This window comes from Falco rusticolus, chromosome 4, assembly GCF_015220075.1.
Source record: "Falco rusticolus isolate bFalRus1 chromosome 4, bFalRus1.pri, whole genome shotgun sequence".
Taxonomy (NCBI): domain Eukaryota; kingdom Metazoa; phylum Chordata; class Aves; order Falconiformes; family Falconidae; genus Falco; species Falco rusticolus.
Window position 1 is genome coordinate 73,538,348 of NC_051190.1, and position 25,111 is coordinate 73,563,458.

The window sequence follows — 25,111 nt, forward strand, 5'->3', positions numbered from 1 at the left end:
AGACCAAAATAAATTCTTTCTGGTACAGACTGCAGTCTGGAATTTTGAGTAATATTAAGTAATTTGGTTTTACTTCTAAAAAGACTGCCCTCATCTATACCATAAGTAGTTTTGAAGAAATAGGAATTTTTTTAAGCTTCTTGTTCTAATAATATTAAAACGTCTAGTAGTATTAGTCTACCCAAAGAACATAAAATTATTTCAGACTGCTTTGTTGTCCCAAGATAACCAGGAAAAGCTAGCATGTTCAGTTTTAAGGCTATCTATTCTGTAGTTACAATGAAATACTATTCAAACCATAAGCTTATAGAGAAGACAGACACTGCAGAATAAATGCTGTGTGGGGATCTCTTCAGAGAGGCAAGATTGACAGCACATAAAAGTTCATGTGCTTTAGGATGAAGGACTGTTTCCTAGTTGTTTCTTACCTGCTGAAGTTTTCTTCCTTTCATTGTCAGTTGGTTGGTTGATTGCTCCTACAAGCAAGCTCAAAAGCTCAGCTATATTTCTTACTGCACCTAGGAGCCAGATCTTAAATCTCATAAATCCTTTAGACTCCTGTCCTCTTTTGTGGTCTGTCTTTCCCTCTGCTTTTCTTTTTCTCATGACTAAAGCATCCCTCAACATCTTCACAGCATCTTTTTGTCAAAGTGATGAACATATCTAAATTTGCCTGGATCTGTGATCAAAATCTGTGATGTCTTTAGAACTGTTTCTGAATTAAATATCCATAGAATCACAAGTGTGTGGCAGAATTCTTCTAAACCCATAGTCTTGCCTCTTGCATGGCCAGAGGCTAGAAGACTAATAAACCTCAATTTTTTGCTTTTTTGCACTGCCATTCCTGTTTTGACGTGCTCTGCCTGGAGCGGAAGGATTAAATCTAGGCTCTTAAACATACACTGAAATTGTGCTCTTTAACAAGTAAAGCATTTCAGGCTGGATTTTTAATTCAAGCTTTTTTTAGACATGACAGTGCAAAAACTGTGAGACCTCCAAAGCGAGATCACCAAATTTAATACGTGATGGCAGTTCGTGAGTTTACGTTTGAGAAAATACACTCTTACGCTATGACATGTGAGACTGACTTGTGAAGCCTGATGTCTAAATTGCATGTATGCGATTACACAAGCTTTTCTCATTTTTGTTGTTCTTGTCCTTGTATATTAGGAAATAATTGGTTCTTCATGTGTTAGCTCATAATTGTAAAGAATTAGGAGTATGACTGAATTTGCAATTTCTACATGGACCATAACGTCATTCGAAGGCTGCATTTAAGTAGAGTTTAATGGCATAAGGCAATTTTTTTGCCCAAGAGGAAAGTATTTAAGGTCATGGGAGTGACATGAATCCCAGATGCGGCACAGTTAAATTTCTCAGAGGAAACAAACATGCAATTAGAATGTGATTACAGGTTATTTTAAAGGTTATGTTACTGGTTTTGAATCCACTGCATGGAGAAATTATTATGTAGTATAACAGTAGTGAGAAGATTAAGAGCAATGGGTAATGCAAATGTTTTTATTTAACTCAAGCTGATTTCACATCTTCCAGTGCAGTCCATGTTTAGCTGAGTTGTCCTTATACAAAACAAAATATTTTCTGAAGCCATGAAAATACTCTTTAAGAATGACTTTTAATTAGGGACACTTGCAAATTATCTTTCACCTGAGCAATTTTGTTAGTTATACAGGACTTCTTTAGGAGTAATGGTGTGGAGAACTAAGTCCTTGTGTGGTGTGACAGCAAAAATAAAAAATCAAGAGCATCTTTCCAGTGACAGATTTCTTGTTTTTGCACTCATCAGGGAAGCACGCCCTGCATTAGCATCAACAAGCATCATTATAACTTTCCTTGGCCATCCACAGAGTAATTTGTGAAAGCCTTTTTAAAATGTGATTCAGTTAAATATTTATATAACTTGCACAGATTCCTTAGAAAGTGAAACTTTTCTATAAGCATTTATAATTTTCAGGTTTTAAATTTAATTTTTATAGTAAGTCTTGTTAGAAATTATCAGCCAATAAAACTATGAAAGGCTTCTCCTGTCACTTGTTGAGCATAACTGCAAATCTGTTGCCTGTCTTACAAAGAAATGGAAATAAATGTTTATTATGAAGAATAACTAATTATGGCTGAGGTGGTATTTGTATAATACAGTTATAATTGTGATGTGAATATTGCTAGGCTCAAAAAAGCTTGCTATACACTCTGAATAGGCAAATGAAAAACGATTATCTTAGAGTATGTTGCATTGTGTAGAATGTGTTGCATTAGTGTACTAAATAAAATGAATAACGTGAATTTCTCTATGCTTTGATTTAGGTCATGTACCTGCCAACTTCTGCAAAAGTTAGCAAATTAGATACAATACATTCTGGTTAGTCTTGTGCCACAAAGATTGAACAATTCAGTTGGTATGTTTGGAATGAATTGTAGCCTCTTGGAATTGTGAAAGTCTTACAGTAACGCCAGTGAAACACATTGGCATTCTGTGTGTTTTGATTTGCTGGAAAACAGCTTGAGTGTTGACTGCATGCTCAAGGATTTTACTTATTTGAGCATGATGAACCAGAAAGGGCTTCTGCAGACAGCCTCATACAAAGGTGGTTTGCCAAAGCTTAACATAGGGAAGCCAGCTTTGCCAGTAGCATTAGGAGGGTGTAGGCTGCCTCAAGAATTAGCGGGAACAGAGACACTTCTCCATAGCTCTCCCAGGAAGATGATCAGACCTTGTCTTCTTTGATTATTAGTGGAGCCTAGCAGACTTGCTAACTTAGGGAATATCATAGGTAGAAATCTCATTTTTAAAATCATTTTTAAGAAAAGGAAAGGTATGACTTGGGAACTGCTGATTCCCGGGTCAGCTCTCTTTCTGCTAATAATTCTACTTTTTTATATGTAGCTTTACTGTAAGAGTCTGCGCAGACTTCGAAGGTCAAGGTATTTCAGATGAGATAGGTAAGAAATATTTTATATTGCTATAAATTACTCTGGCCTACTCAATTTCAGGTGTATTTTTTTCTTACATCTTGAAAGGCAATAGGAGTGAGAACCTCCTAAGGCAAGAAAATGCATTTAAATAGATAGATACAGATATAGATATAGATAAAACACAAAGCTTGTAGTATTCACTTGAAGGAATTTTTATTCAGTTTAAGCCATTTTCCAAATAAAACCAAGAATACCCTGGTGGAGAATGTACTGTTTTGAAAAAGAAAAAAAGTATTAAAAAAAATTAAGAGATGGAAGTCCTGTACACGTATGATCTGTGAATAAAATTAGAAAGTTTAAATTACATGTATTCCATACTTTGGATCAAAAAATAGTGTGCTGCTAAACAGACAGACACTTAAAGCAAGAATTAGTTTTGCTTGGAAGACTTTGTTAGAGTAATTAACTATAATATGTAATGAATTGTTTACTACTTTTTCTTTCTATGTTAAATAAATATTTGATCTACTTTTATCTTTTAGTGCTGACAGGTGAATTGCAGTTAGATTCACTGAAACAGAAAGGAGCTGTTAAGAGGACCCTCTTCTTTGATTACCATCAGTCACATCTTTACTTCTCCATTGTGATAGAAAGACAGAAACAGCTCCATTGCCAGGACTTTCTTGTTTATCTCAGAGTAAGTTGTTTAAAATGTTTTGGCCTGCCATCATCATTTGAGTAGTGTCAGGGATTTAAAGATAATAATAAAAAAAGGAGTCACTGGAAAAGGAAGAAAGATTTCCATTGTTCTTAGACCCCAATATTACAGAAATGTGAGATAAGAAAGGCATCGTCTGAGTGTCCAGAACATTCTTCTATCTGGGCAAAATTTCCTATGTGAATCTTTGGCTCATCTTTTGTCAGTGTAAGTATAAAAGAAAGACTTCCTTTGAAGAGTGTACAGTTTCTCTGTACAAATACATTGATTTTGTGCTCTTCTGGAAATTCTGATTAGATACTGCATCTCCTGATACAAAAATGCAAGATTGCTCTCCCTGTAGTATCCACAGTGGGATGATCAACTAAATATGTTAAATGTCATGCCATTTTAGTTTCAACAGCTATTTTAAAGGAGTGTCACCAGCAATATTGGCCTAAAATTCATATATTTAAAACAATATTTTTAAGATATTTTAAAATGCTTTTAGAAAAATTAAAACTGTAGAACTGAAGTTGTGAGGGAGAAAGGGTCATTAAAAAAGCTGGAATTACCTCATGCAATTGAAGCAGATTCCAAGTTTGGTGCTAGAAATGCAGTGGGAAGTGAAATGGAGAAGTCTCAAGCAGTGTGTAAGGAAATATCTGGGCAATAAAGGTGGTGGAGTTTTACCATTGCTAATCTATGTAAATTCTTGGTTATGAAACAAACCAACAACATTACCTCCACAAATCCACACATGCCCTACCTCCATTCCAAAAGGAAGGTGGGCAGTCGCTGATAGGAATTGGCTCTGCATCTCTCTCGAACAGCTTCATTTTAGGCTAATGCTTTGAAATAATTCTGAGTCTACTCAGCTCAGCCAGCTTCTTCCAGATGTGGGGCTGGGGAGGCAATGTGTTCTGGGCATTCTAGTTATTGGTGAGTCACTTTGCTTTCCTAATGGCATTACATACAGCCAGAATTTGTCAGCAGCTGCCAGAGAACCAAATCTTTACCTTCAATAAAGACTAAAGCCTGAACCTGTTGCCATACCATACTAATCTGAAATAGTTATATTAAACCATTGGGGTTTTTTGTGTGATTGTCACTCACAGGATGAAACAGAATTTAGAGATAAATTATCTCCCATCAATATAAACTTGAATTATAGTTTGGATGAATCCGGTTTTGAAGACAGCCTGACTGTGAAGCCAATACTAAACTATTACCAGAAAAGCTCAGTAACAGAACAGGTATGAATTTTGCATGCCACATTTTCTGTATGTAAACATGAAAGCATTTACAAATACTATGTGTGTCGTCTTCCTTAAAACAGAATATCATGGCCAGAAATTACATAACAAGGATTTAATTAATTCAAAATGTAAACTGAATATAAATATAGAACCAGGCAGGCCTTTAAAGCATTTCCAAAACTTTGTTGTATTCATAGTTCTGATTGCATTCTAGAATATGAAAGCCAAGTTAGTGTGGGAAAGAGCCTGAAAGATGATATTGTTCTGCTAAGGACATGGTTGACAGTCTCCAACTACTCATGTGGAAAGGAACTTATAGAGAGGAGAAAGATTAATTCAATAGGGCAATGCTAGTGATATTTAAGACATTTTGTTAGTGATACTTAATGCAGTTATTTGGACTTTGAAGTGTGTCGTAACTGTAGTATTCTTTTTTTATTTGTTTTGCGACAACACAGGCTTACATTCTGGTTGACTGTGGGGAGGACAATTTGTGCATTCCTGACTTGCAGCTTTCTGCAATGCCGTAAGTTAAATAAGATAAATGATGCTGTATGTAACAAAATTCAGATACCTCTAACTGATTTAACCAAATGAAATATGTAGAAAACAGTTATGTTGTTTGCTATAGGTACTCATTCTTACCTTACTTCCAAATTTTAATTTGCACATCCATCTAGAAAACAGAGAAATGGAGAAATATACACTTGAAAATGTATCTTTGTCAGACACATTCATGGTGTTTAATGGTTATCAGAAAGTATAGTTTGCAAGTGTTTGTTAGGATTGATTCTAGTTCTGTGAATGCCAAGAGATAATAAAAATTGTTGTTCAAAGGAGAATTTAAATTTCTTTACTTCAGAATACCAGTGATTTTGAACCTGAGACAGAATTCTCCCGAACTCATTATGCAGTGAAGTAAAGAAATTTCAGAATAAAAGAATTTCAAAACATGGCAACAATTCCTTCAGTGGAGGGAGAAGTATGCCATGCAGTACAAGTGGGGAACCTCTGACAGTTATCTGACTCTGTGCCATCAAAATCAGTACGTAATTGTGAAAGGAAAGGGCACAGTGCCGTTGCAGGTCTCAGGAGATCTGTCATTGTTCATTTTACAATGGGCATGAGCGGAAAACTGGAATCCCACCACCTTTGTGCCCTCCAGAAAACAATGCTGATGGGACCCCTGTGGCAAGTAATTCCTCTTCTAAATACTTCTTTCTGGTTAGAAAGTAGTCAGGGTCTGAAATTTTATACTAGTAACTTTCAGGTTCTGTGGTAGTCCACTTTGCCTGTCCATGGTGTTTGCTCTTGACCTCTTTCCTACACAGGTGCTGGCATAATTTTCCATGGGGTCATTTTTTATGGAAGATGTTTTATTCTGTGTTCCCAGAATAATTTCCAGAAAAAATGCTATGAAAGTAAAATGTTCTACTTTATTCTTATGTAAATCATGATTCTGCATGTCTTAACTCCTGACTAGTTAGTATGTTCTATATAGAGATAAAGATCAGCTAATAATTGGAGGAGAAAACTGTATCATGCTCATAATAAATCCAAGGAATGATGGGGAAGGAGCCTATGAAGCTGAGCTACATATAAAGATTCCACCTGAAGCAGATTACACTGGGGTTGAACGCAACAACAAGGTAAATGCAAATCAAAATGTTAGCAATAATAAAGCAGAACTGAGAGCAGGGTTAACCTACAAAGACTATACTAGCTGAAAGCAACAAGTAGAGAAGTGCCTTTTAGAAAGGGAGATCCCATTGACTCTCAGCTGTCTTTGCTCACACAGTCCAGGCTAAAGAGTAACCATGTCACCAAAGGATGGGAAGGACAGGACAATTCTGTTCAGAGCCAGCTGAGGTCAAGCTCCTTGCTATTAACTTAGTTATAATACCACACAAATACTGTCACGTTTCTCTTAGGGCTAGAGGTATTCACATCATTCAGATTTTGAAAAATCTGTAAACCCTACCAGCAGCAGAGAGTGATAGTGCATAACCCCCTGAGTGCTTCCAGCCTTGGATCCTGTGGTACCAGCTCTGTCAGAGTTAATGAGCCCTGCTGAACCCCGGACACTTGGACACTGCTGTCTCATGCTCCCAGCACACCAGTGTTTTACCCTTATTAAGGGTATCCCAGTCTGTGATACTCTCAATAGTTGAACATGAACTGGGATATAAACTTGACAAAATTGGGTTTCTTTGTAGGCCATTATTTTATCTTGTGGATAGGCCAAAAAAGCAGTTACAATGTAAAATGTTCCAGCCTTCACAGAGGACTAACGCTGATTGAGGTCCTGCTGAGCTGTATTGAACACACAGTGTTTCCTTTTTGGGTCTGTTTGTTTTTTAAGAGCAAAGACGAAACACTATCCTGCAAACAAGCAGAGTGTTCATGTATTCTCTGTTGGACAGCAAGTCTGCATTGCCTCATCTGCACATAAATCTCCCAAGCTGTTGCAACATGAGCTTGCTTTTTTCTGTCAGTGCCTGGAATGTTCAGAAGGGCCTCAAGGGTGAGAGTGGGAGAAAGCAAGTTAATTTCCTTTCTAAAGGCAAATGTTTTTAAGGAAGTTGAAAGTAACTTGCAAAGTATTTCCTTGTTCTCCTTCTGTCAGTGTTTTTATTAATGGGCTTTTAACCCAGTTGGGAAAAAATTACAAGAATTAACGATGTCACTGAAGATGAGAATATGGAACTTGTCTGCAACCTCACTTCTCAGGAGCATATCTTTGTACGCAAAACAAATAAGTAAAAACACTAGCCTCTTTTTATTTCTCCTTTTAGCATAGCCTCTGTTTTTTCAGACTGTGATCTACAGAACTTAAGTTCTCTTTGCTATGCTACACATGGTCGTATTTGTCCTTTGTTGCTCTTTGGGAATCTTTGGCTGTTCTTTTGGCCATGACCAAGTATGTCACCAGAGGCACTTGTTTCAAAACTCACAGCACATATTACCATGTATCTATCATTTGGGCTGGAGAGAAATCACTTGGGGCTTTTCATTATTATAGGAAAAACTGAATTTTGTAGTGCCAGCAGGGTAGAACTGCGTGTAAAGGAAGAAAAATAGAGGTGGGAGATTCTGGTGCTTTGGAAGAATAAGGAGAAGCTAGAATGGCTTGGGAAAGAGTGTTAATGTTCTTTTCTTTTGAAAACAATTTTTTAAAAGCCCAGGAAACATGCAGTTTTTTAACTTTTCTTCAGATTTTATGGAAGATAAAATGCAGTTTTGGCAAATCCAGTTCTGAGTGCTTCTGGATTTATAGAAGAAAATTGCCTTCATTTTGCCTGCATTTACTTAGTTCACTACAACATGGAATTTATTTAATTTATTTATTTCTTAATTTTCATAATTATTCCATTCAAAGAGATGTCATTACGTTATTTCTGAGAAGGATCAAAACATTAGTCCTACTATCTACATCATTCTTAGTGTCTTCCCTTCTGCATTTGAAGGACAGTTTTCATGAGGATTACATATGATACTGAAAACAAGTTTATTCTTTCTAATGTTTTTAAACTGTAAATGCATATTTTTTTTAAACTATGGTCTTCATGATATTATGGGTTCATTAAAAACCTAAAAATTTCACTTCTAAGTACCTTTGGGAAAAAAATTGATATCGTAATTTTCTTCAAAAAGACAAAGCTAACATTTTCTGGCATTTAACTCTTGGTGGAGGTTAGCTCTTGTGTGCATTCAGTTGCTTTTCTGTATGGCCATATGTCACCTAAAACTGCTGCGAACATCACAAAGGATATATGATCTTTGTAATTTAAAAAGAAAATTTAGAATGCAAGAAAAACATTTTAAGTCTTAGACATTCTTTTATATCCTTCCTGTTCTGTTTTGTCATTTAATTCATTCTGTCTAAATGCACAAATTAAGTAACTTGACCACTCAAAACAAGAATTAGCAGGTTTTTTAGGTTTTTTCCCCAGAGTGATCAGAGGTTCATATGTTACCAGAATGACCAAATTCTTAGGGATCATAGTATAAATTAGTATAAATTAAAGAGGAACTCAATTAATTCAACCCATAGGACTTTAAAAAAATACAGCAATTTAAACCACTTGACAAGAGCACAGAAGGTATTACCACACTGGTATGCAGCAAACACCAAAGTATATGGAAAAAGTGTCGCGGTCTGTGAGTACTTTTGAGTCATGGCCCATAGGTGAAAATTAATATTTTCTGTTAGTTGCAATGGAGTCAGGATTTTCCTTCTTATTTTTATGGTTGTGCTGCACCCTGCCAATGGGGCATCTGTGATGGCTTCTGAAATGTGCTTAATTTAACACAGAGTAATTTCAGCAGACGGGTGGATTTATGCTACGGTCTGTTGCAATTATTCTTTTAAAGCTCTGCATCTAAGGATTTCATTGAATCTTAAAAGTATCAGTGTTTACAGTCCTCTGGGTAGCTGTTTTTCTCCAGACTGCAGAATCCTTTGTATTAAGGAGGGAGATTACTCACCTCAGAGCCAGAAAAACAGGTATACTGAGAGCAGAATTAATGAAATGTAATGAGCTGGATAAATCACTTTATACATTTCTGATGGAAGTGAAAAATCTTTGGAATCAAATAATTCTATTATGCTGACATCATTTCAGAGAAACTATACTCATAGAGGATATTAGGCTACTTTATTATGGGGCAACTGTGGATTTGGGCTATCTAATAAACAAATTTATCCCTTAAGTGCTTCCTGTCCAACCTGATTATTTTTTTTAAACAATTTATTGGGTTATCCAATATCATTTGAATTACACTCAGAAAATGTTAAAGTCAACAACTTAACTGAAAACTCATTTGCCTTCTACCTCGTCCCTTCAGCTTTATGGAACAAATGTTTGACCTGCCTCAGTTGTCATTATCTTGTTATCTCAGGCCCGATTCTGTAGCATATTGCACATAGACTGTGCAAGCCTATCAAAAGAGTAGCATTTTGCAGAGATGTATGTGATCATATGCAAGTGGAGAGCTGAGTGAACATGTGTGATCTTAAAGTCTGAGGTCAAGGATATGAAGTTTCATTGATTCTTGCACATATACTTCCTTCAGTCAAAAGCTGATTAATGACATACAATGACTTACAATTAATTCAATATGTGTTATTAATTAGTTTTATTGTGGAAACCTGGTTCACAGACCAGGTAAATAAGTAAATTATCACAGCTTTAGTAGTTACCGGAAACCCATTAGCTTGTAATAACTGTCCATATGCATTAGGTGTAGAGTTACTGGAATTAGCTGCAGTGAAAAAAGTATAACCACATTATATTGCATTTCCAGGGCCAGCAGTAGATCCAGAGCCAGTATATACTTTCTGTATGGTACATTCTTACTACAGTAGCGTGATTGTGTGTTTGAACCCCAAGCCATTGCCTGAATACTGTGTGATAATCCTTTGTCCAGTGAAGGAGTTCCCCATGTTGAACTGCTCAATCCTACCTTAGTAGCAGTGGCTGGAACCCAAATTCTCATGGAATAATTAGTAGAAGTACATCAGGCAAATACAATGCCCAAATAGGTATTTGTTCCATACCAAAAACATGTATTTTGGCATAACTGTCCCTGCTCAGGCTGGAAACTGCAGAGTTGTTGCAGATCACAACCAGATTTATATTGCAGTGGATAAGCTATGAGCCATTATTGTCATGCTTTCTGAACTAAAGCATGACACTCTTCTAAAACAGGAAAAAAGACCTGAAACCTTATTGTCTTACCTGAAAATTCTTTGAATAAGCACATGCTGGCTGACCAGATGAGACATGATTTGAGCGTTGTGAAGTCAAACACTAGTTCTTCATATATCAGCTAGATGAGAACCTGAATTCTGGCACCTGGTACCTAATCCATCCACTTTTCCTCAAAAAATAAAATTGAAAGGTGTAGACCAAGGAAGGAGGTGAGGTGTTTTACTCTGCAGCCTGTTGTGGTTAACTATTCTGGCATCAATTAGTAATTCATCACTAAGACCACCAGAAAAGAGTTTCAAGTTTGTAGGCTGCCTGGATTACTTAAAGCATCTAATCATTTTCTATTTAAAAGAGACCCTGGGAGCACATGTGTTAATTGCTGGGGTTTTGCTTTTGCTCAAGACTGCCAAAAAGTCCATGTGTTGCTATAAAAATATAAATTGCTACGAGTGGCAGGTAGAAGGGTTTTGTGGCTAAACCTTCTGTCTGGGTGAATTACATATGAACTCGATACTAACAATACTAGGTGTGTAAGTCTCTGCTCTTGCTTGCTTCCTGCCTGGTTTTAATTTTTCTGGTTTGTACTTGACCACCTTAAGAAGGCGATCAGTGAGAAAACAAAGGCAATATATCTCAGTATCAAAGACATGCTGCAACAGGTGATCGATCCTTTGTCACATCTTATGCTGCAAATATTAGCTTTTGTGATGCTGGTCATATAAATTCTGTGCCATTAATCATTTTCAGTCTACGAGCATAGCCTCCAAATTGCAGAAAGCCTACACACAGAATTCCTCTTTGCTCAGCCTTTGAGGGACAAAAAACTTGTGGTAAGGGCTGATTTACTCTGTGCTGGTCTATAATAAAACATTAACAAAGAAACTGTCAAATTTCAAATATAGATGAATATTTGTCTTCTAATATTTTGACCTAAATTTTAACACACACCCCCAACCAAAATTAAAACTATAAACCTAGACATCAAGCTAAAATGAAGAGTTTTCCAGACAAGCTTAGTTTCAACTGTGTTAACAGCCTCTCTTCTCCCACGTGTTGCTTACCACCTCTAATTAACCAGCTGGAAAGAGTGTAAAATTCTCCCACTCTCAACCCTAGAGAGGCTTGGAAAGGCTATTAGTGCACTGGACGTGCTGTGTAACAAAGTTGGTTTCCTCCTAGGAAATTGTAAAAGTGTCAGTATACAATGAGGTATGTACTGAGGGCATGCTTCACGTGGGCTCTTTTTAGGACATGTCTTATCTTTTCTTTTAATCTAAGGAAATGATAAGGTCAGCGTGTCCATGATGGCTTTTACGGATCAGGATGAATTGGTAGTCAGTGGTCTGGAGATTCCCCAGGTCTTTTTATATAAAGAACATGGCTTTGCATGTATTGCTTAACATATGAAAGTCACAAATGAGAGGAAACAATGAGAGCGCCTTATAGCAACAAATAGCTGCCTCCTGCTTTTACAAAGCTGGTTCATTTCTGCACGTATATGGAAACATTTTCTTTCGTTGGGTGTGCCAGAGAGGAAAACAGAAAAAAATAATTTTGGTTGCTTTGTCTTACTCTGTATCTCTTAACCTGTACTATTCTATAGCTGTTCCTCCTTTTACAGAGTCTGGGGTTTTTACAGATGTTAACAACTAGTGATAAAAACTAAAGGGATAAAAACTCCACCAAAACGTAGGATACATTTTACATTAAGAGCTTTAGAGGGAAATTATATGAGTGTATCCTCAAAGTTATCAAAAAAAACTGCCTGAAAAATGTTAGGTATAAACTGGTCTTTGAATGAATAGTTGCTGGAAAAACAGTTAAATTTTATTTATTGCTATAAACAATGAAAACCTTAATTTCTGATAATGTGAAAATCTATCTTCTTTGTTGCTAAATTATGAACACAGGTAATAGTTTATGTTTTTACAGCAGTATTTCATGTTCTAAGTACTTTACCATAGGTTGAAAAAGAAAGTTCTAGATTTGGTCCATAACAAAGTTCTGCCGATGCCATAAATTCACTGTAGAGACTTGTAGTGATGGATAATACAACTGTTGTAATTAATGTGAAGCATATTCCCCTCATCCAGTTTTGCCAATTTTTTTTTTCTTTTTTTTTTCCTGTGTTGCGTCATTATCACTATAGGAATGGCTCACAACAGCAAAGCAGTATGTTAAAACTAAAAAAAAAAAAAAAAAAAAGAGTGATCTCATTCACCATAGCTTTTAAGGTAGTGGAAACTTTCCTGTTTGTTTTTCCCTGGCATCGGTTTTCCCCCATTGTCTGCCAACAACCAATTAAATGTTTTGATACTGCACTGAGCAGGTGTCTGCAATGAAAAGAAATGTCACAGTCAAGGCATCGCTTTCCCAACTGGATACATTTCACTGTGATCTCTGACCTCCATATTGGTTTCCTTTTGTTACAGGCACTGCGTGTACTGAGCTGTGATTACAAGATGGAAAATGAAACTAGAATGGTGGTTTGTGATCTTGGGAACCCCATGGTGGCTGGTGCAAACGTAAGGGAAAACCAGATGCATTTACTGATTTTTATCTAGTTGAATTGTAAAGGGGAGCAAATGGAAACCTATTCAATTAGCAGAAAGTGTCCCCATAAGCACATAAACCAAATTATTGACTTGGATAGGAAATTTTTGGTATAACAAGAGGCAGAGTTTTGCTTCTGAAAAACTAAAAGTTTGTTTTTCTAAGATTAATGACTCTTGAGCCTGTGTTTTATTTCTTCTACTGTAAAGAAAATGAGAGTGACTCAATTTAAGTTGCCGAAGTTGCACTAGTATATTGAGAATCCCAATCCATAATGTGATCTGTTTATTTATCTCTTTTAGTAATCTTTCTGCTTAAGGTATATGTAGTAAATGACAGCTTCTTTAGCCTGATTCTCATCTTGAGTGGATAAGGATTGTCTTCTCAGTTCAAATCATGATTTATGTCCATGAAAGTGTCATTGGAAGCAAGTTTTCCTTCAAGTTATTAATGTCATTCTAAACATTTTCCTAAGACAGCTACTCATAAATCATACTACACATTAGATGGAACATTGGTAGCCTTGTTTCTAGACAAAAGTGGAACCGAGCAATGACTGATGATGGATGGAAGATAAGGATTAAATGTAGGTTTGGAGATTAAAGAAAGTACTACCCATTCCACAGTTGTCATCACTTCTCCCTGTTTCATGACAAAACAGTTCAGGACAATCCCAGAATTGTTGAAGTGGGGAATGTTTGGCCATGGATACCCTTGCAGAGGAATTCTAGCACTGCTCATAAATTCATAAATTCTAGGAATATTTAACTAAAATAATCCAGGCTTTTATAGCTAGATAAAAACTGTCCTAATAAAAATAAAGCAATCAACAGCATGAACATATATGAGGAATAAACAACAGTTTTTAAATGAAAACTACCACTGTTTGCATTTCATATTGGACCTGGAGCTTTGCAAAGAAATGAAAGCAAGTCTCGGTAGTATTTTCAAAATTCCTACCAAGTTAAGGTTTGTCCTATGGAAAATCAATATTTCGGTCTTCAGACTCTCTGTAATGGGGTGTTTTCCTGGCCTCTTATCTATCTTAAGGCAGTTCCTATCTGACCTTTGATAAAAAACAAATGGGTCATATAATAGGAGACTGGGACTAGAGCAAGCTTGTTTGGATCTTATGGTTAGCTTCAGATCAGTAATAGAACTTTTGAAAGTGAATGTGGGACCAGGTATCTAATACAGTCATCTTCTTTCATGGTCACAAGCAGTCCCAGAGAGACTCTGGGATTACAAGGACCTAGAAACACTGGAAAATGTATTCTAGGTGGTGGACCTACTGGGAGCAGGAACCTGCCTGGTGAGGCTCTTTCTCTGTAGAACTACTGTGAACTAGAAGTCTGAAGGGGGTACTATAAGTGTTTTCTGGGAAGGACATAAGGAAGAGAGCTAAAAGATTTTGTAGTTTTTATTTTACTCAAGTAAATGAAACTCCTAAAAAGTAAGAGTAACTGAAAATATTTCTAATGAATGGAATTTTCATAATGGGATGATGGGAGACAATGACAGGCTGAAGCACTAGATAAATTCCAAGTCAAGGCAGATGATTTCCTGTACCGGAAAACCAGCAAATTTTGATATCTGGTCAATGATTTCCTGGTTAGTCTCATGGCAGAAGCAGATCCTCAAGATACAGACAGAAGTAGACAAGACTCTTGATTGGAATGCAGTGTTGGGTTAAGAAGAGCATAAACCCCCACAAATTTAGAAGAGGAAAGGAAGACTAAGCACAGGAGACATTAACATTGTATACCAAGCTAGGAGCAAGTCTTTGTGGTTTGCATGTGGTCATAAAAATAAGCAATGGAGAGGTCTGAGTGTGGAGGTGTTAGGCTACAGCCCCTCACACTCCTCCCTTTGAATCCAAAGCCCTACTTCTACATCATCCTTGATCCAAAATTCTAGTAGTGCAAAGACTTCAGGAATGCTATTTGGTAGCCACTAAAGCTGTACTGCTCTCACCTGTCTGCTTATGAATTCTCACAGCCTAACCATGTTTTTCTTCAGAATCAGCTCTACAGCTGCCATAAATGTGCTGTTACCAAATATTCCTAAGCAAAAAACTTCATAAAGAGACACTTGGAAATAGCAGAATAAAACAGCAGAGATCATAACATGTTTAAGGATAGTCTGGCTTATATCAAAAGAATCCGACCTTTGAAAATGAAGGCATATGAAGGCAGAGCATTACAAAGCCAGATGGCAAAAGTGTTTGGTTATAGTGAGTGAAGGCTTGGAGCCTAACTTTATCTTTGAAACCATCTCTCTTGGAAGTTTAGTAAAGGTGAAAGGACTTGAGCTTTTTCGATCCAAATGTATTTATCATGGCAAATGTACTTCCAAAAGCAAAATACCAGCCCTTTGTACAAATTGCATAAATCACGAAAGGTTGCTCTGATCCATTTCCAGTTTTGCAAAACAATTCTGCTCTGGCAAGAGATCAGTTATTCTCAAAATATTCGTTCAGAAAGAGGCTCTTTGTGGAAGTTGTGAGGGAGTGGGAAGGGAGGATTAGGTCAAAATCAAACATTCCTAAAACTCTTTAACCATTGAGTCACTGTAATGACTTTTCAGCACCCTGAAATCCTAGAATTCTTGAACTCTTTAAGATCAGCTTCTGAATATGAGGGTTATGTCAGGATTTTGTGGTATAACCCATGGGATATTACTGCAGCGGGCTACAGAGTTGTCTGACACTTCACATCTTTTACTGTCATCAAAATTGGTTTATCTCTGACTTTTTGAAAATCTGTGACCTTAAAATTATTTACTGGCCACAAAAATTACTTAACCTTTCCAGTAATATCTTTGTGGTTAAAAAAAAGATGAAAAGGTGAAAAAGAAGACAAGAAGAAATGGGAAGGAAAATCATGACACTATATGGCCAAGAATGCAAACTAGATGCCTGCGATACCACCTCACTGGCAAAAAGTGCTCAAAGTACTTATTTATGACACTGAAATGGATCAGACTGACTAGCTTCCTAATGCCTATTCAGCGACCTTAGCAAGTGAGATGTAGGTTTTATTATAAATTCTGGTAAAACAATTTGGAAGTAAATAGAAATGAATAGAAACAAGGTTAGAAGACTGGGAGGGTTGGAAGATAGTGCCTATTTCTTGGTATGTACCAGACTGACTCTTCAAGAGCACAGAGGTTTTATCTTTCATATGCACTGTTAACAAACTTCAAAAAAAGCTAGCTGTCTCCCAGCATACTTCTAGATACTGTCAAACATAATAGCAGATTAAAGCTTATCAGTTATAGCAGAAATGTCATGTATTTCAAAGATACGTGGTGTTACTAACATGAAAGACAATGCAATTTTAATGAAACTAAGTTCACTTGGAAAACTATTCTGACAAAATGAATGTCCTATTAAAATAAGGAGGTTGACTGATTGCTAAGTTACTAGCTCAAGCAAATTCAACTCCTTTGGCCTCAGCAGGTTTTCAGCAAGGGCATGTGACCATCTTTGCCCCATTATTAGTAGCAATGTCAACGTCTATTTGACATTAACAAAGTAATGTGACCATACAAAGGCAACATCTGCAGCATATTAGACTCATACAGTAGGAGTTTTTTTCAATATTAAGTAAGGTATTAAGCCTCAGGGGTATAATAGATCATCAAAACTGTAGTTCATATCAGCTCTGAGGAACATTTTATCTTTGGTTCACCAAACCTTTCTACTGCTATAAGTGGAAGCAAATGTATATGGACTGATTAGTAAAAACAGTAAGAGAAATGCCAAACTGAATATTTGGATTTTTTTTGTATCAAGAGATTAAAAAAATCATTATATTTTTAAAGGTGAATGAAATATCAATAGTTAAAATCACTTCCAAAAAGTGGTCTTAAATATAGCTTACACATTTATTCCAAGTCAGCTATTCAGCTTCTGTTTAATTTAATTATTATCTTCTAATCTTAAAATATTTTACATCAAAATAGAGAGATTAGCTATAAGTATGACATTAAAATGGTCAGAATTCAAAGATTTGAACTTGCCATTTCTTTTATAATGACAATATTGCTTTCAGCATAGGACAACTGAAAGAAGTAATCAAAACATGTTAGCTAAGTCTCATTCTGGAGATGGATTAAGATTCAGTGATGCTCCACTGCAAGTGAGGAAAGAAGGAGAATTGAATGAATTTTTTTTTTAAAAAAAGAAATGCTTGGAAAAAAGGAATTGCTTAAATGTCTGAAATTACACCCGCCCCACAGAGGAAAATGCCTCCTCTTCAGTGGTGTTGAATCTAGGTCCCAAAATAACACTCTACATTGTTGCATCCTGTCCTCTTGTGACAATGCCACCCCAAGTATGTTAATGGAAGTATGCCAAGCAGACAGCTTTTTCTTTCCCTTCTTTCCCCCCACCCTCTAATCTAGTCAGATATTGGCAGAGGTGAAGGAATAATGTCCTCATTTCCTAATGCCTTTTGATGACTTTCTCAGGAAGATTGTTTATCCACATGTAACCGTCCTTTTTGAAAATATAAAAGCACAGTGTGCAAGTTATCTGGCAGGAAGCTCTACCACCAGGCAATAGGGGATGTAGAGGGGAGTGAGAAGATATTCAAGATTACAGACTGTAGATGTTGCTGTCAGTGTCACTGCAAAATTCACCTTGAAAAAATTACCAGATTTAAAACACATGCAGTTGAAATGAGGCGATTAAAGCCATTAATTTAATGTTGAGGGCACATGGTATCTCCTCCCTGTCACTTACATACTGTAAGTGGGGCTGTAAATATGTCCAACAAGACGATTACAGAGACCCCACCAAAGGCTATTGTTTATTCCTTCTTTAGTCAGCCCTGCAATTCCATTCTTTCTTCGGAATTAACTTGTTCTGCTTTACCCTATGCCCTTCTTGCAAAGCAAATTAACAGAGGGAGTAAGCAAGGTCTGCATAAACACAAGGGAGCACCAGGGGAAGCCCTTATGTCCTTTGGTTTTGGGAACTCTGTGTTTTACTCTCTCTTTCAGTGGTCACACACTACAAGTTGTGGCAAACTGAACTGCAAAGATAACTTTGAAGTTGTAGTCCTCTTAACTGAACTGCAATGAAAAAACTCAAACCAAATCAAATGATCAAGCTGCTGCTAATTTAGCCTCTAGAAGAAACACAGGTGATCAGTCAGCTCTGCAACACCTACAGCATGCAGCTCATATGTCACAGTTGCAGAGACAACAGGAGGAGCAGGAAGCCCTGGACAAAGGCATGCATGGATGGAGGCATGGACAAGAGGTGCCAGACAGCTATTATTTTCTTTTGCCTTGGCGAAGTAAAGCAAAGACTGTCTGGATGAAGAAGAGCCCACTGCTGTGTTCTTGGGAGTATGCTGCTTTGTTTCTCTTGATCTTTCCTCTGTCCAGCCAAGATTTCTGTCTGGCAACACATACAGGCACAACAGTAGTTTTTCCTGAAAACAACTAGATGACATTATTTCATACAAATTTTAAAAAGCAACAGTATCCTATATAAATCTGTGAAATGCAATGTTGAACAGTCCTGCTTTTTTCATACGGAGACATCAACCATTTTTAGTAACCTGTTGTTTTGTTTCTTTCTCAGTTCTCTACAGGCATTCGGTTTTCTGTTCAGCATTTTGAAAATGCAGATTTCAGCATCAATTTTGAACTGCAAATAAAAAGGTTAGATGTTTTACAAAGAGTGGTTGTTTAAATTCTGAATTCCTATTGATATCTGAATTTTATTATATAAGAAGTAACTAACTCTTCAGTGTGAGTAGTTATTTCATGGGCTTTCCTATGGTAGCTTTCTTCAGGAGGATTTGTGGAGTTGAAGTCTTGTTAGCTTTTAGCAAAATCAGTCTCAGGGTGGTTCTGAGAATTTTATTTTGTTAAAATTCAGGTTAACTTATTTGGGTCAGTGATCCAAGGATCTTCTACAGATCTGTCAAATTTGCGCTTTGTTTTCCACTTCAGAATTAATGATGTGATCACTTTGTAACAAAGTTGTGTATTTAAAAACATATCATGCTCTGGAGAGAAAAAAAAGACATGCAACTTCTTAATGATGATTTAGAAAATAGAAGAGCAGTTAAAATCTGTTCAACAGATTTACTGGCATGAAGAAAGAAAACTGTTTCAGTTTGATGCAGGTAACCTTTGCCATTTTTCCATTAGTTTCTTCCACATTTGTGGGGCTGAAGTATTACTGCTGGAGAAGCTTCTTTTTTATGCAGAGCAGTACTTCCTCCACAGGGACAAAAAACCACAGGACACGCTGGGTTAGGATAACAGCAAGAAAAACCTGGGACTTCTTCAGCAGGTGGCAGGGCTTCTGCTCCATCTGTCCTTATCAAACACTCGCTGGAGTTCCTGATGGGGCCCCACACAAAGAGACTTAATTGCTAATGTCTGGCCTTTAATGAGGGCCTTGATCTTGTTCACTAGTAAATAACGGAGATATTTAAAATGTTTAAGTCATAATTCCATAATGTAACCCTTGAAGTAAAGGGCATACAGAAACTTGGGAAGGGCACAGCAACACCATAGAAGATGGTGAGGTGCCTGGTCAGGCCTCAGCCCTCTGCCAAGAGTCTGGCTGGTGAGCTGGAGGTCATGCAAGCCTGGGAATGGGCTCCTCCAGAGGCAGATACAAGATGTAACGTCTTAGCTTGTAGGTCCCCTGTCCATACTGCTATTATTGTCAAGTCATTAATGAAAGCAATATGATTTTAAATGTGTATCAGAGGTTCTTGTCACTATCCTTTTCATGCTGTGAAACTGGAGAGGTTCAGAGCCTTTTGGGTAGCTAGATCTTTCTAGGTAATAAGAGTTGAGGGTAGGTCACTTCCAAGGCTTTACTGAGGAATAAGTCTGAACTTTAGGAGATGGCAACATCTGATGCTTTCTCCATGAGTGTGACTCACTAAAATGTAAAGGGAGGAGATCTGCTGGGCTACCAAAAAGGACAATTTCCACAAACTGGTATCAAAATGCTGAAGAACACCCAGCTAGTTAACAAAAAGAAAAAAAGAGAGAAAGAAAAAAGTAAAACTTGTTGCATAGGAAGTGTACCCTACAGTTAAAACTCGCTCCTTTGTACATTCATTCTCAAGCAGCACTACAGTTTGAGCATGTCTATGTCCTTAGTGAACAGGTAAAAGAATCTTAAAAAAGAAACAGAAATGCCTAAGGCTGAAAGAGGAAATTACCTAAATGGCAGGAAAGGGAAGCAGAGAACATATCTGAATTTGTGTCCTGGTCTGAGTTATTCAAGAGAAACCTTTAATTTACTTCAAAATATCAAGTGGAAAATAAATATTTTGGTTTGTAAGACTGAAGTTCATTACTTATGGGAAATAAGATAGAGGCTGAGTAGTGTCTTGAAATCTGATTTCTTTTCTGATGTGGAATTTTCTAGGCAATTATATACCCCTTAGAGAAGGAGATGTCCTGGCACTTTTATTTAAACTATTTTCTTCTCTACAAAATAACAGAGCACAAACAATATTTGAATACCAAATACATATGACCAAAATCTGTATTTTAACTCTATGGAAAGTAGTACCGTTACACAAATTGGAGAGCAGCTTATTCTAATGAATTAGTGGCATAGTCATTTTTATACTTAAGCAATGTTTGTACTTTTGTACTCAAAGCAATCGCCATAGAGAATTACATCAAAAGTACAAATAATGTTTGAGGGGAATCTGCACCAGTTTACAAACAAATTAGAGCTTCTCCTAATTTTAGCAATCTGTAACCAGAAATCCTGGATCAAACCAGTATTGCCCTTTACTCCTCAGGAGTTGGTTGCTGGAAATGCTGGCCTCCTCTGAATTTTTCCATTAGACTGATGCTACCCAGATGTGATAACAGTAAACTGTGACAGCAATAGAAACATGAAGCAAGGAAGTACTTCCACACTGCTTGAAAAAAGCCTCCAAATTTAGTATCATTAATCCCATAATTAAATAAACTCTAAATCTGTAATTATTTATTTTCACTGTCTTCATGCATTTGAACCTACAAACCTTTCTTTACATGAATGGGCTATAGTCATAGTAATGGCCTTTTTGAAGTAAGATATGAAGGATTTGCGATAAGAAAAGACAGTAAAATGAGTGGCAGCTCTAGGCTTTAAACATAGGGATCTGTTTTCAGTATCAAGTGGGACTAAGTGTAAACCCTCTCTGGACAGGGGAGGGGAGAAAATAAGAAAGGTAAAGAAACAGTTTAGTTTGATTCTTTATCTTCAAAGACTGTTACAATTTTGGAGAGTCATAAATGCAAATTGTATTTTAAGAAAGCCTATCTTGTTCATTAACACTGCTTTCCTCCAATGCATGAAACACCACTGTATTCTATTAACATAGTCCTATCCATACAGATAACCAAGCTGAACAAGGGAATTTACATAATATTTTAAGCTAAATAAATTTGTATTATCATATTCACACATAGGATTCTTTAAAGGAAGTTTGAGTTGATTATATTGTTAAACACATGATGAACTCAGAGACTGAAGAGTAGCAATAGCAAGCCCTTGCTGTAATACGTCCAATGGCATAGCTTCCTAATTGTAGGCCTTGTTGCATTCAGTGCTTTATCTGTAACAATCTAGAGTTCTGCTAAATAACCTTTTTTAACCCTTTTACATATCTTTTCCAGCTCTAACAAGATTAATCCCACCAGCAATTTAGTTAACCTCCATATCAACATCAGTGCAGTGGCTCAAGTACAGATCAGAGGGTAAGTATTCAACCATTTCAGTTCATAATAATAACTACTTTTTGTATTGAATCTTTCCACATACAATAATCCTATGTAGTGAATATTTTAACATACTGTAATTCCCAATGCCTTATCCACCCAGAACACCTGAGAATTCCCATGAGTCTTACCCCTGCAAGCCTTGCAGGACAGAGCCACTAAGGACTTACCAGCTCATGTAGGGCAGGGCTGCCCACAAGGACTCCAGTAAACTCACTGAGTGTCTCTGCAAATGCAGCACTCTGTAGAATCCCACATTGCAGTAACACCGTTTAGAGCCAACATTTTATTTGGGCATTCAAATTGTGAATGGATGTTTCTAGAACAAAATGCCTGTTCATATGCATAGGTCTGCTTGTGCAACCACTTAGGCACTTAATTCTGAATTCCAAAGCAGAAGCTGCTGCTTTTATGACTGGAATGATGAAACACGTTGTGGCCAGGCATATACTAATAGGAAGCAGGGTGAGGCATCTGCAGAAAGGATGAATAAGGAATGAGCTATGACAAGAGGTCAACCAGCTACTACTGCATGGTTCTTACATTTCTGTCTGAAGCAGGTGCCTGTCTGTTGACACAAGGGATACCGAAGCTAAACAAGCACAGGATATGATCAAAGATGATCTTTTCTATCTCTGTTTTCACATACAGCATGGTTTCAGAAACTATAAAATGTGATTAGGTGATAATTACCATATGAATCAGCAGTGTGCCCAGGTGGCCAAGAAGGCCAATAGCATCCTGGCTTGTATCCGAAGCAGTGTGGCCAGCAGGGTTGGGGTAGTGATCGTCCCCCTGTACTGGGCACTGGTGAGGCCGCACCTCGAACACTGTGTTCAGTTTTGGGCCCCTCACACCAAGAGGGATGTTGAGGTGCTGGAGCGTGTCCAGAGAAGGGCAACGAAGCTGGTGAAGGGTCTGGAGCACAGGTCTTATGAGGAGCAGCTGAGGAAACTGGGGGTGTTTAGCTGGGAGGAGACTCAGGGGGGGCCTTACTGCTCTCTACAGCTGCCTGGAAGGAGGTTGTGGTGAGGTGGGGATTGGTCTCTTCTCCCAAGTTGTAACAAGCAACAGGACAAGAGGAAACAGCCTCCGGTTGTGCCAAGGAAGGTTTAGATTGGGTGTTAGGAAACATTTCTTCACTGAGAGGGTGGTCAAGCATTGGAACAGGCTGCTCAGGGGGCTGGTGGAATCTCTATTCCTGGAAGTGTTTAGAAGGTGTGTGGATGTAACACTTAGGGACATGGTTTAGTGATGGACTTGGCAGTGTTGGGTTAATGGTTGGACCTGGTGATCTCACTTTTCAAACCTGAATGATTCTATGATTCTGTAAGAATCTCAGACCACCCTATAAAATCTTGGAATTAGACTGCTATCCTGACATCCTGGGGGAAGTTGGCAGGATATTCTTTTAAAGCAAATAATTGCCAAACATGCTTTTTGTCTGGGATCTCAGATTTCCTACGTCTCCTCAAACTACAGCTGTGGACCTTAACCATTGTCAGCTCTGCAAGGGGAGTACAGGCGGAACATGGCCTGGCTTCGCTCCCACAGTCAAGCCATGAGGTGTGGCTGATTTGAGAGGGGTAGATGTCCCTTACATGATGTACCTCAAGGGGCTGCCTTAGGTGTAAAAAGTAAAAATGCCTTTATGTTTTTATGGATTTATAAACATCCATTTATTTGTATCACTTCAAAGACAATACTTTGACTACCTAGTGCCAGCAGAGTGTCCAATCATTTTGCAGATCATATTTTCTGCTCTAATATTTAATCTAAGTCAGGGAGATTTTAGAAGTATTTTCATCATATTTTGGATTTTCCAGCTTAAGACGACTAACCCTAAGGCTAGTCTTTTAGGTGGAAAAAAAGAGGACTGGCACTTAAAGACAATGTAGATATATATTGATGCTTGTATTTCTGAAAAGGAGCAGTTGAAAGACAGCATGTTTAACAAGAACAGAAATGAGAGTAGTATTTCATTTTCTGTAGTTAGTGGTGATCTAGAGACATGAGCTGGATAGGGAGAGGTGAAAAATCCAGAATGAGGGGGGAAAATTTCTCTTAGAGAAAAAGAAGTGGATGCAGAGGAAATAGGAATCAAAGGGGTTAGATGGTGGGCTGCGGGTGTGTGAGAAAATGTTGGGAGCCAGCAACTGCTCGATGTTGCCATGGGTGGGCACCCGGATTAAGGGCTGGCTGGACTTTCAATTCAGTCAATGAAATGGTTATAGATACTTACATGAACTTCTCAGTAAGGGCTCCTTCCAGTGCTGTGGTTTCTGTTTTTTTCAGTGAGGTTGCTCATTGCTTTCACAGAAAAATTGTACAAACTTTTTGTATTCTTTGGAAACATTTTGCCTCTCTCATGTACTTTCTGTGCCATAGCGTGTTCTTTTAATGAAAATTTCTGTAACAGGTGAATAGATAGACAAAAAAATGACCAAAACATTCTTGGTTCTTAAAAAGAGCTTGCCCGTAAGTGGAAAAAGTGGCTTGAATTTGCTGCCTGCAGTGCTAAGAAACAGGTCATTAAATACAGAGGAATTACTTGACTGAACGACTTCCAGTTCCTTTCCTCTTAAGTCTTTTCTTATTAGCTATAGCATGCATGTACCAAGGAAAATTCCCAAGTGCTTTGTTGACAGATTTTGTTAATTACTCAGAGATGCTGAGGCATTCAGCTCCAAGGGAACTATTTGCTCACAATTTCCTAGATAAAAATAAAAGAGAGACTGTGTCCACATTTGGACTGGAAAATATCTAGCACTGGTTTCCCTGCTGCTCTGCACAGAGTTGCATGAAGTGGGACTGGAATCATTGTGCATTTTACTGAGTAAGTAGTTATGAAATTGTGCATATGTATACATACTTATAAATTTGCAGTGGATCCATGCAAATACTGCCTCTATGAGAAAGGAATAAATCTTCTTCAGTATCCTATTCAAAAGAAATTTAATTCAATGAGAAGTTGCTCTGATAACTGAGATTTTATTATTCTGCCTACCTTTTGTTCTATAAAAATGTAAGTTTTAAGTGTTATTTCTCACTGCTGAAAGAGCACTAGAGGAATGAGGGATTCAGGAAGGAAGTAATTTGGACTGAGAGGATTTGCAGCTGGTAGAATTCTTATTGTAAATCCCACATAAGCATTTTCTGTAGAACATACTTCCTTTATCTTATTTTTC

General features: G+C 37.4%; 1 protein-coding gene across 1 annotated transcript in view; it reads left to right on the forward strand.

Annotated features, from left to right (window-relative positions):
- Positions 1–25,111, forward strand: part of ITGA8 (integrin subunit alpha 8) — a 114,966-nt gene that overhangs the window by 51,465 nt on the left and 38,390 nt on the right. The window contains exons 16-23 of the mRNA XM_037385968.1: positions 2,906–2,961; positions 3,477–3,631; positions 4,750–4,887; positions 5,349–5,416; positions 6,392–6,539; positions 13,037–13,129; positions 18,754–18,833; positions 21,822–21,902. Coding sequence (XP_037241865.1) covers positions 2,906–2,961; positions 3,477–3,631; positions 4,750–4,887; positions 5,349–5,416; positions 6,392–6,539; positions 13,037–13,129; positions 18,754–18,833; positions 21,822–21,902 — 819 coding nt within the window. The remainder of the gene's footprint in view (positions 1–2,905; positions 2,962–3,476; positions 3,632–4,749; positions 4,888–5,348; positions 5,417–6,391; positions 6,540–13,036; positions 13,130–18,753; positions 18,834–21,821; positions 21,903–25,111) is intronic.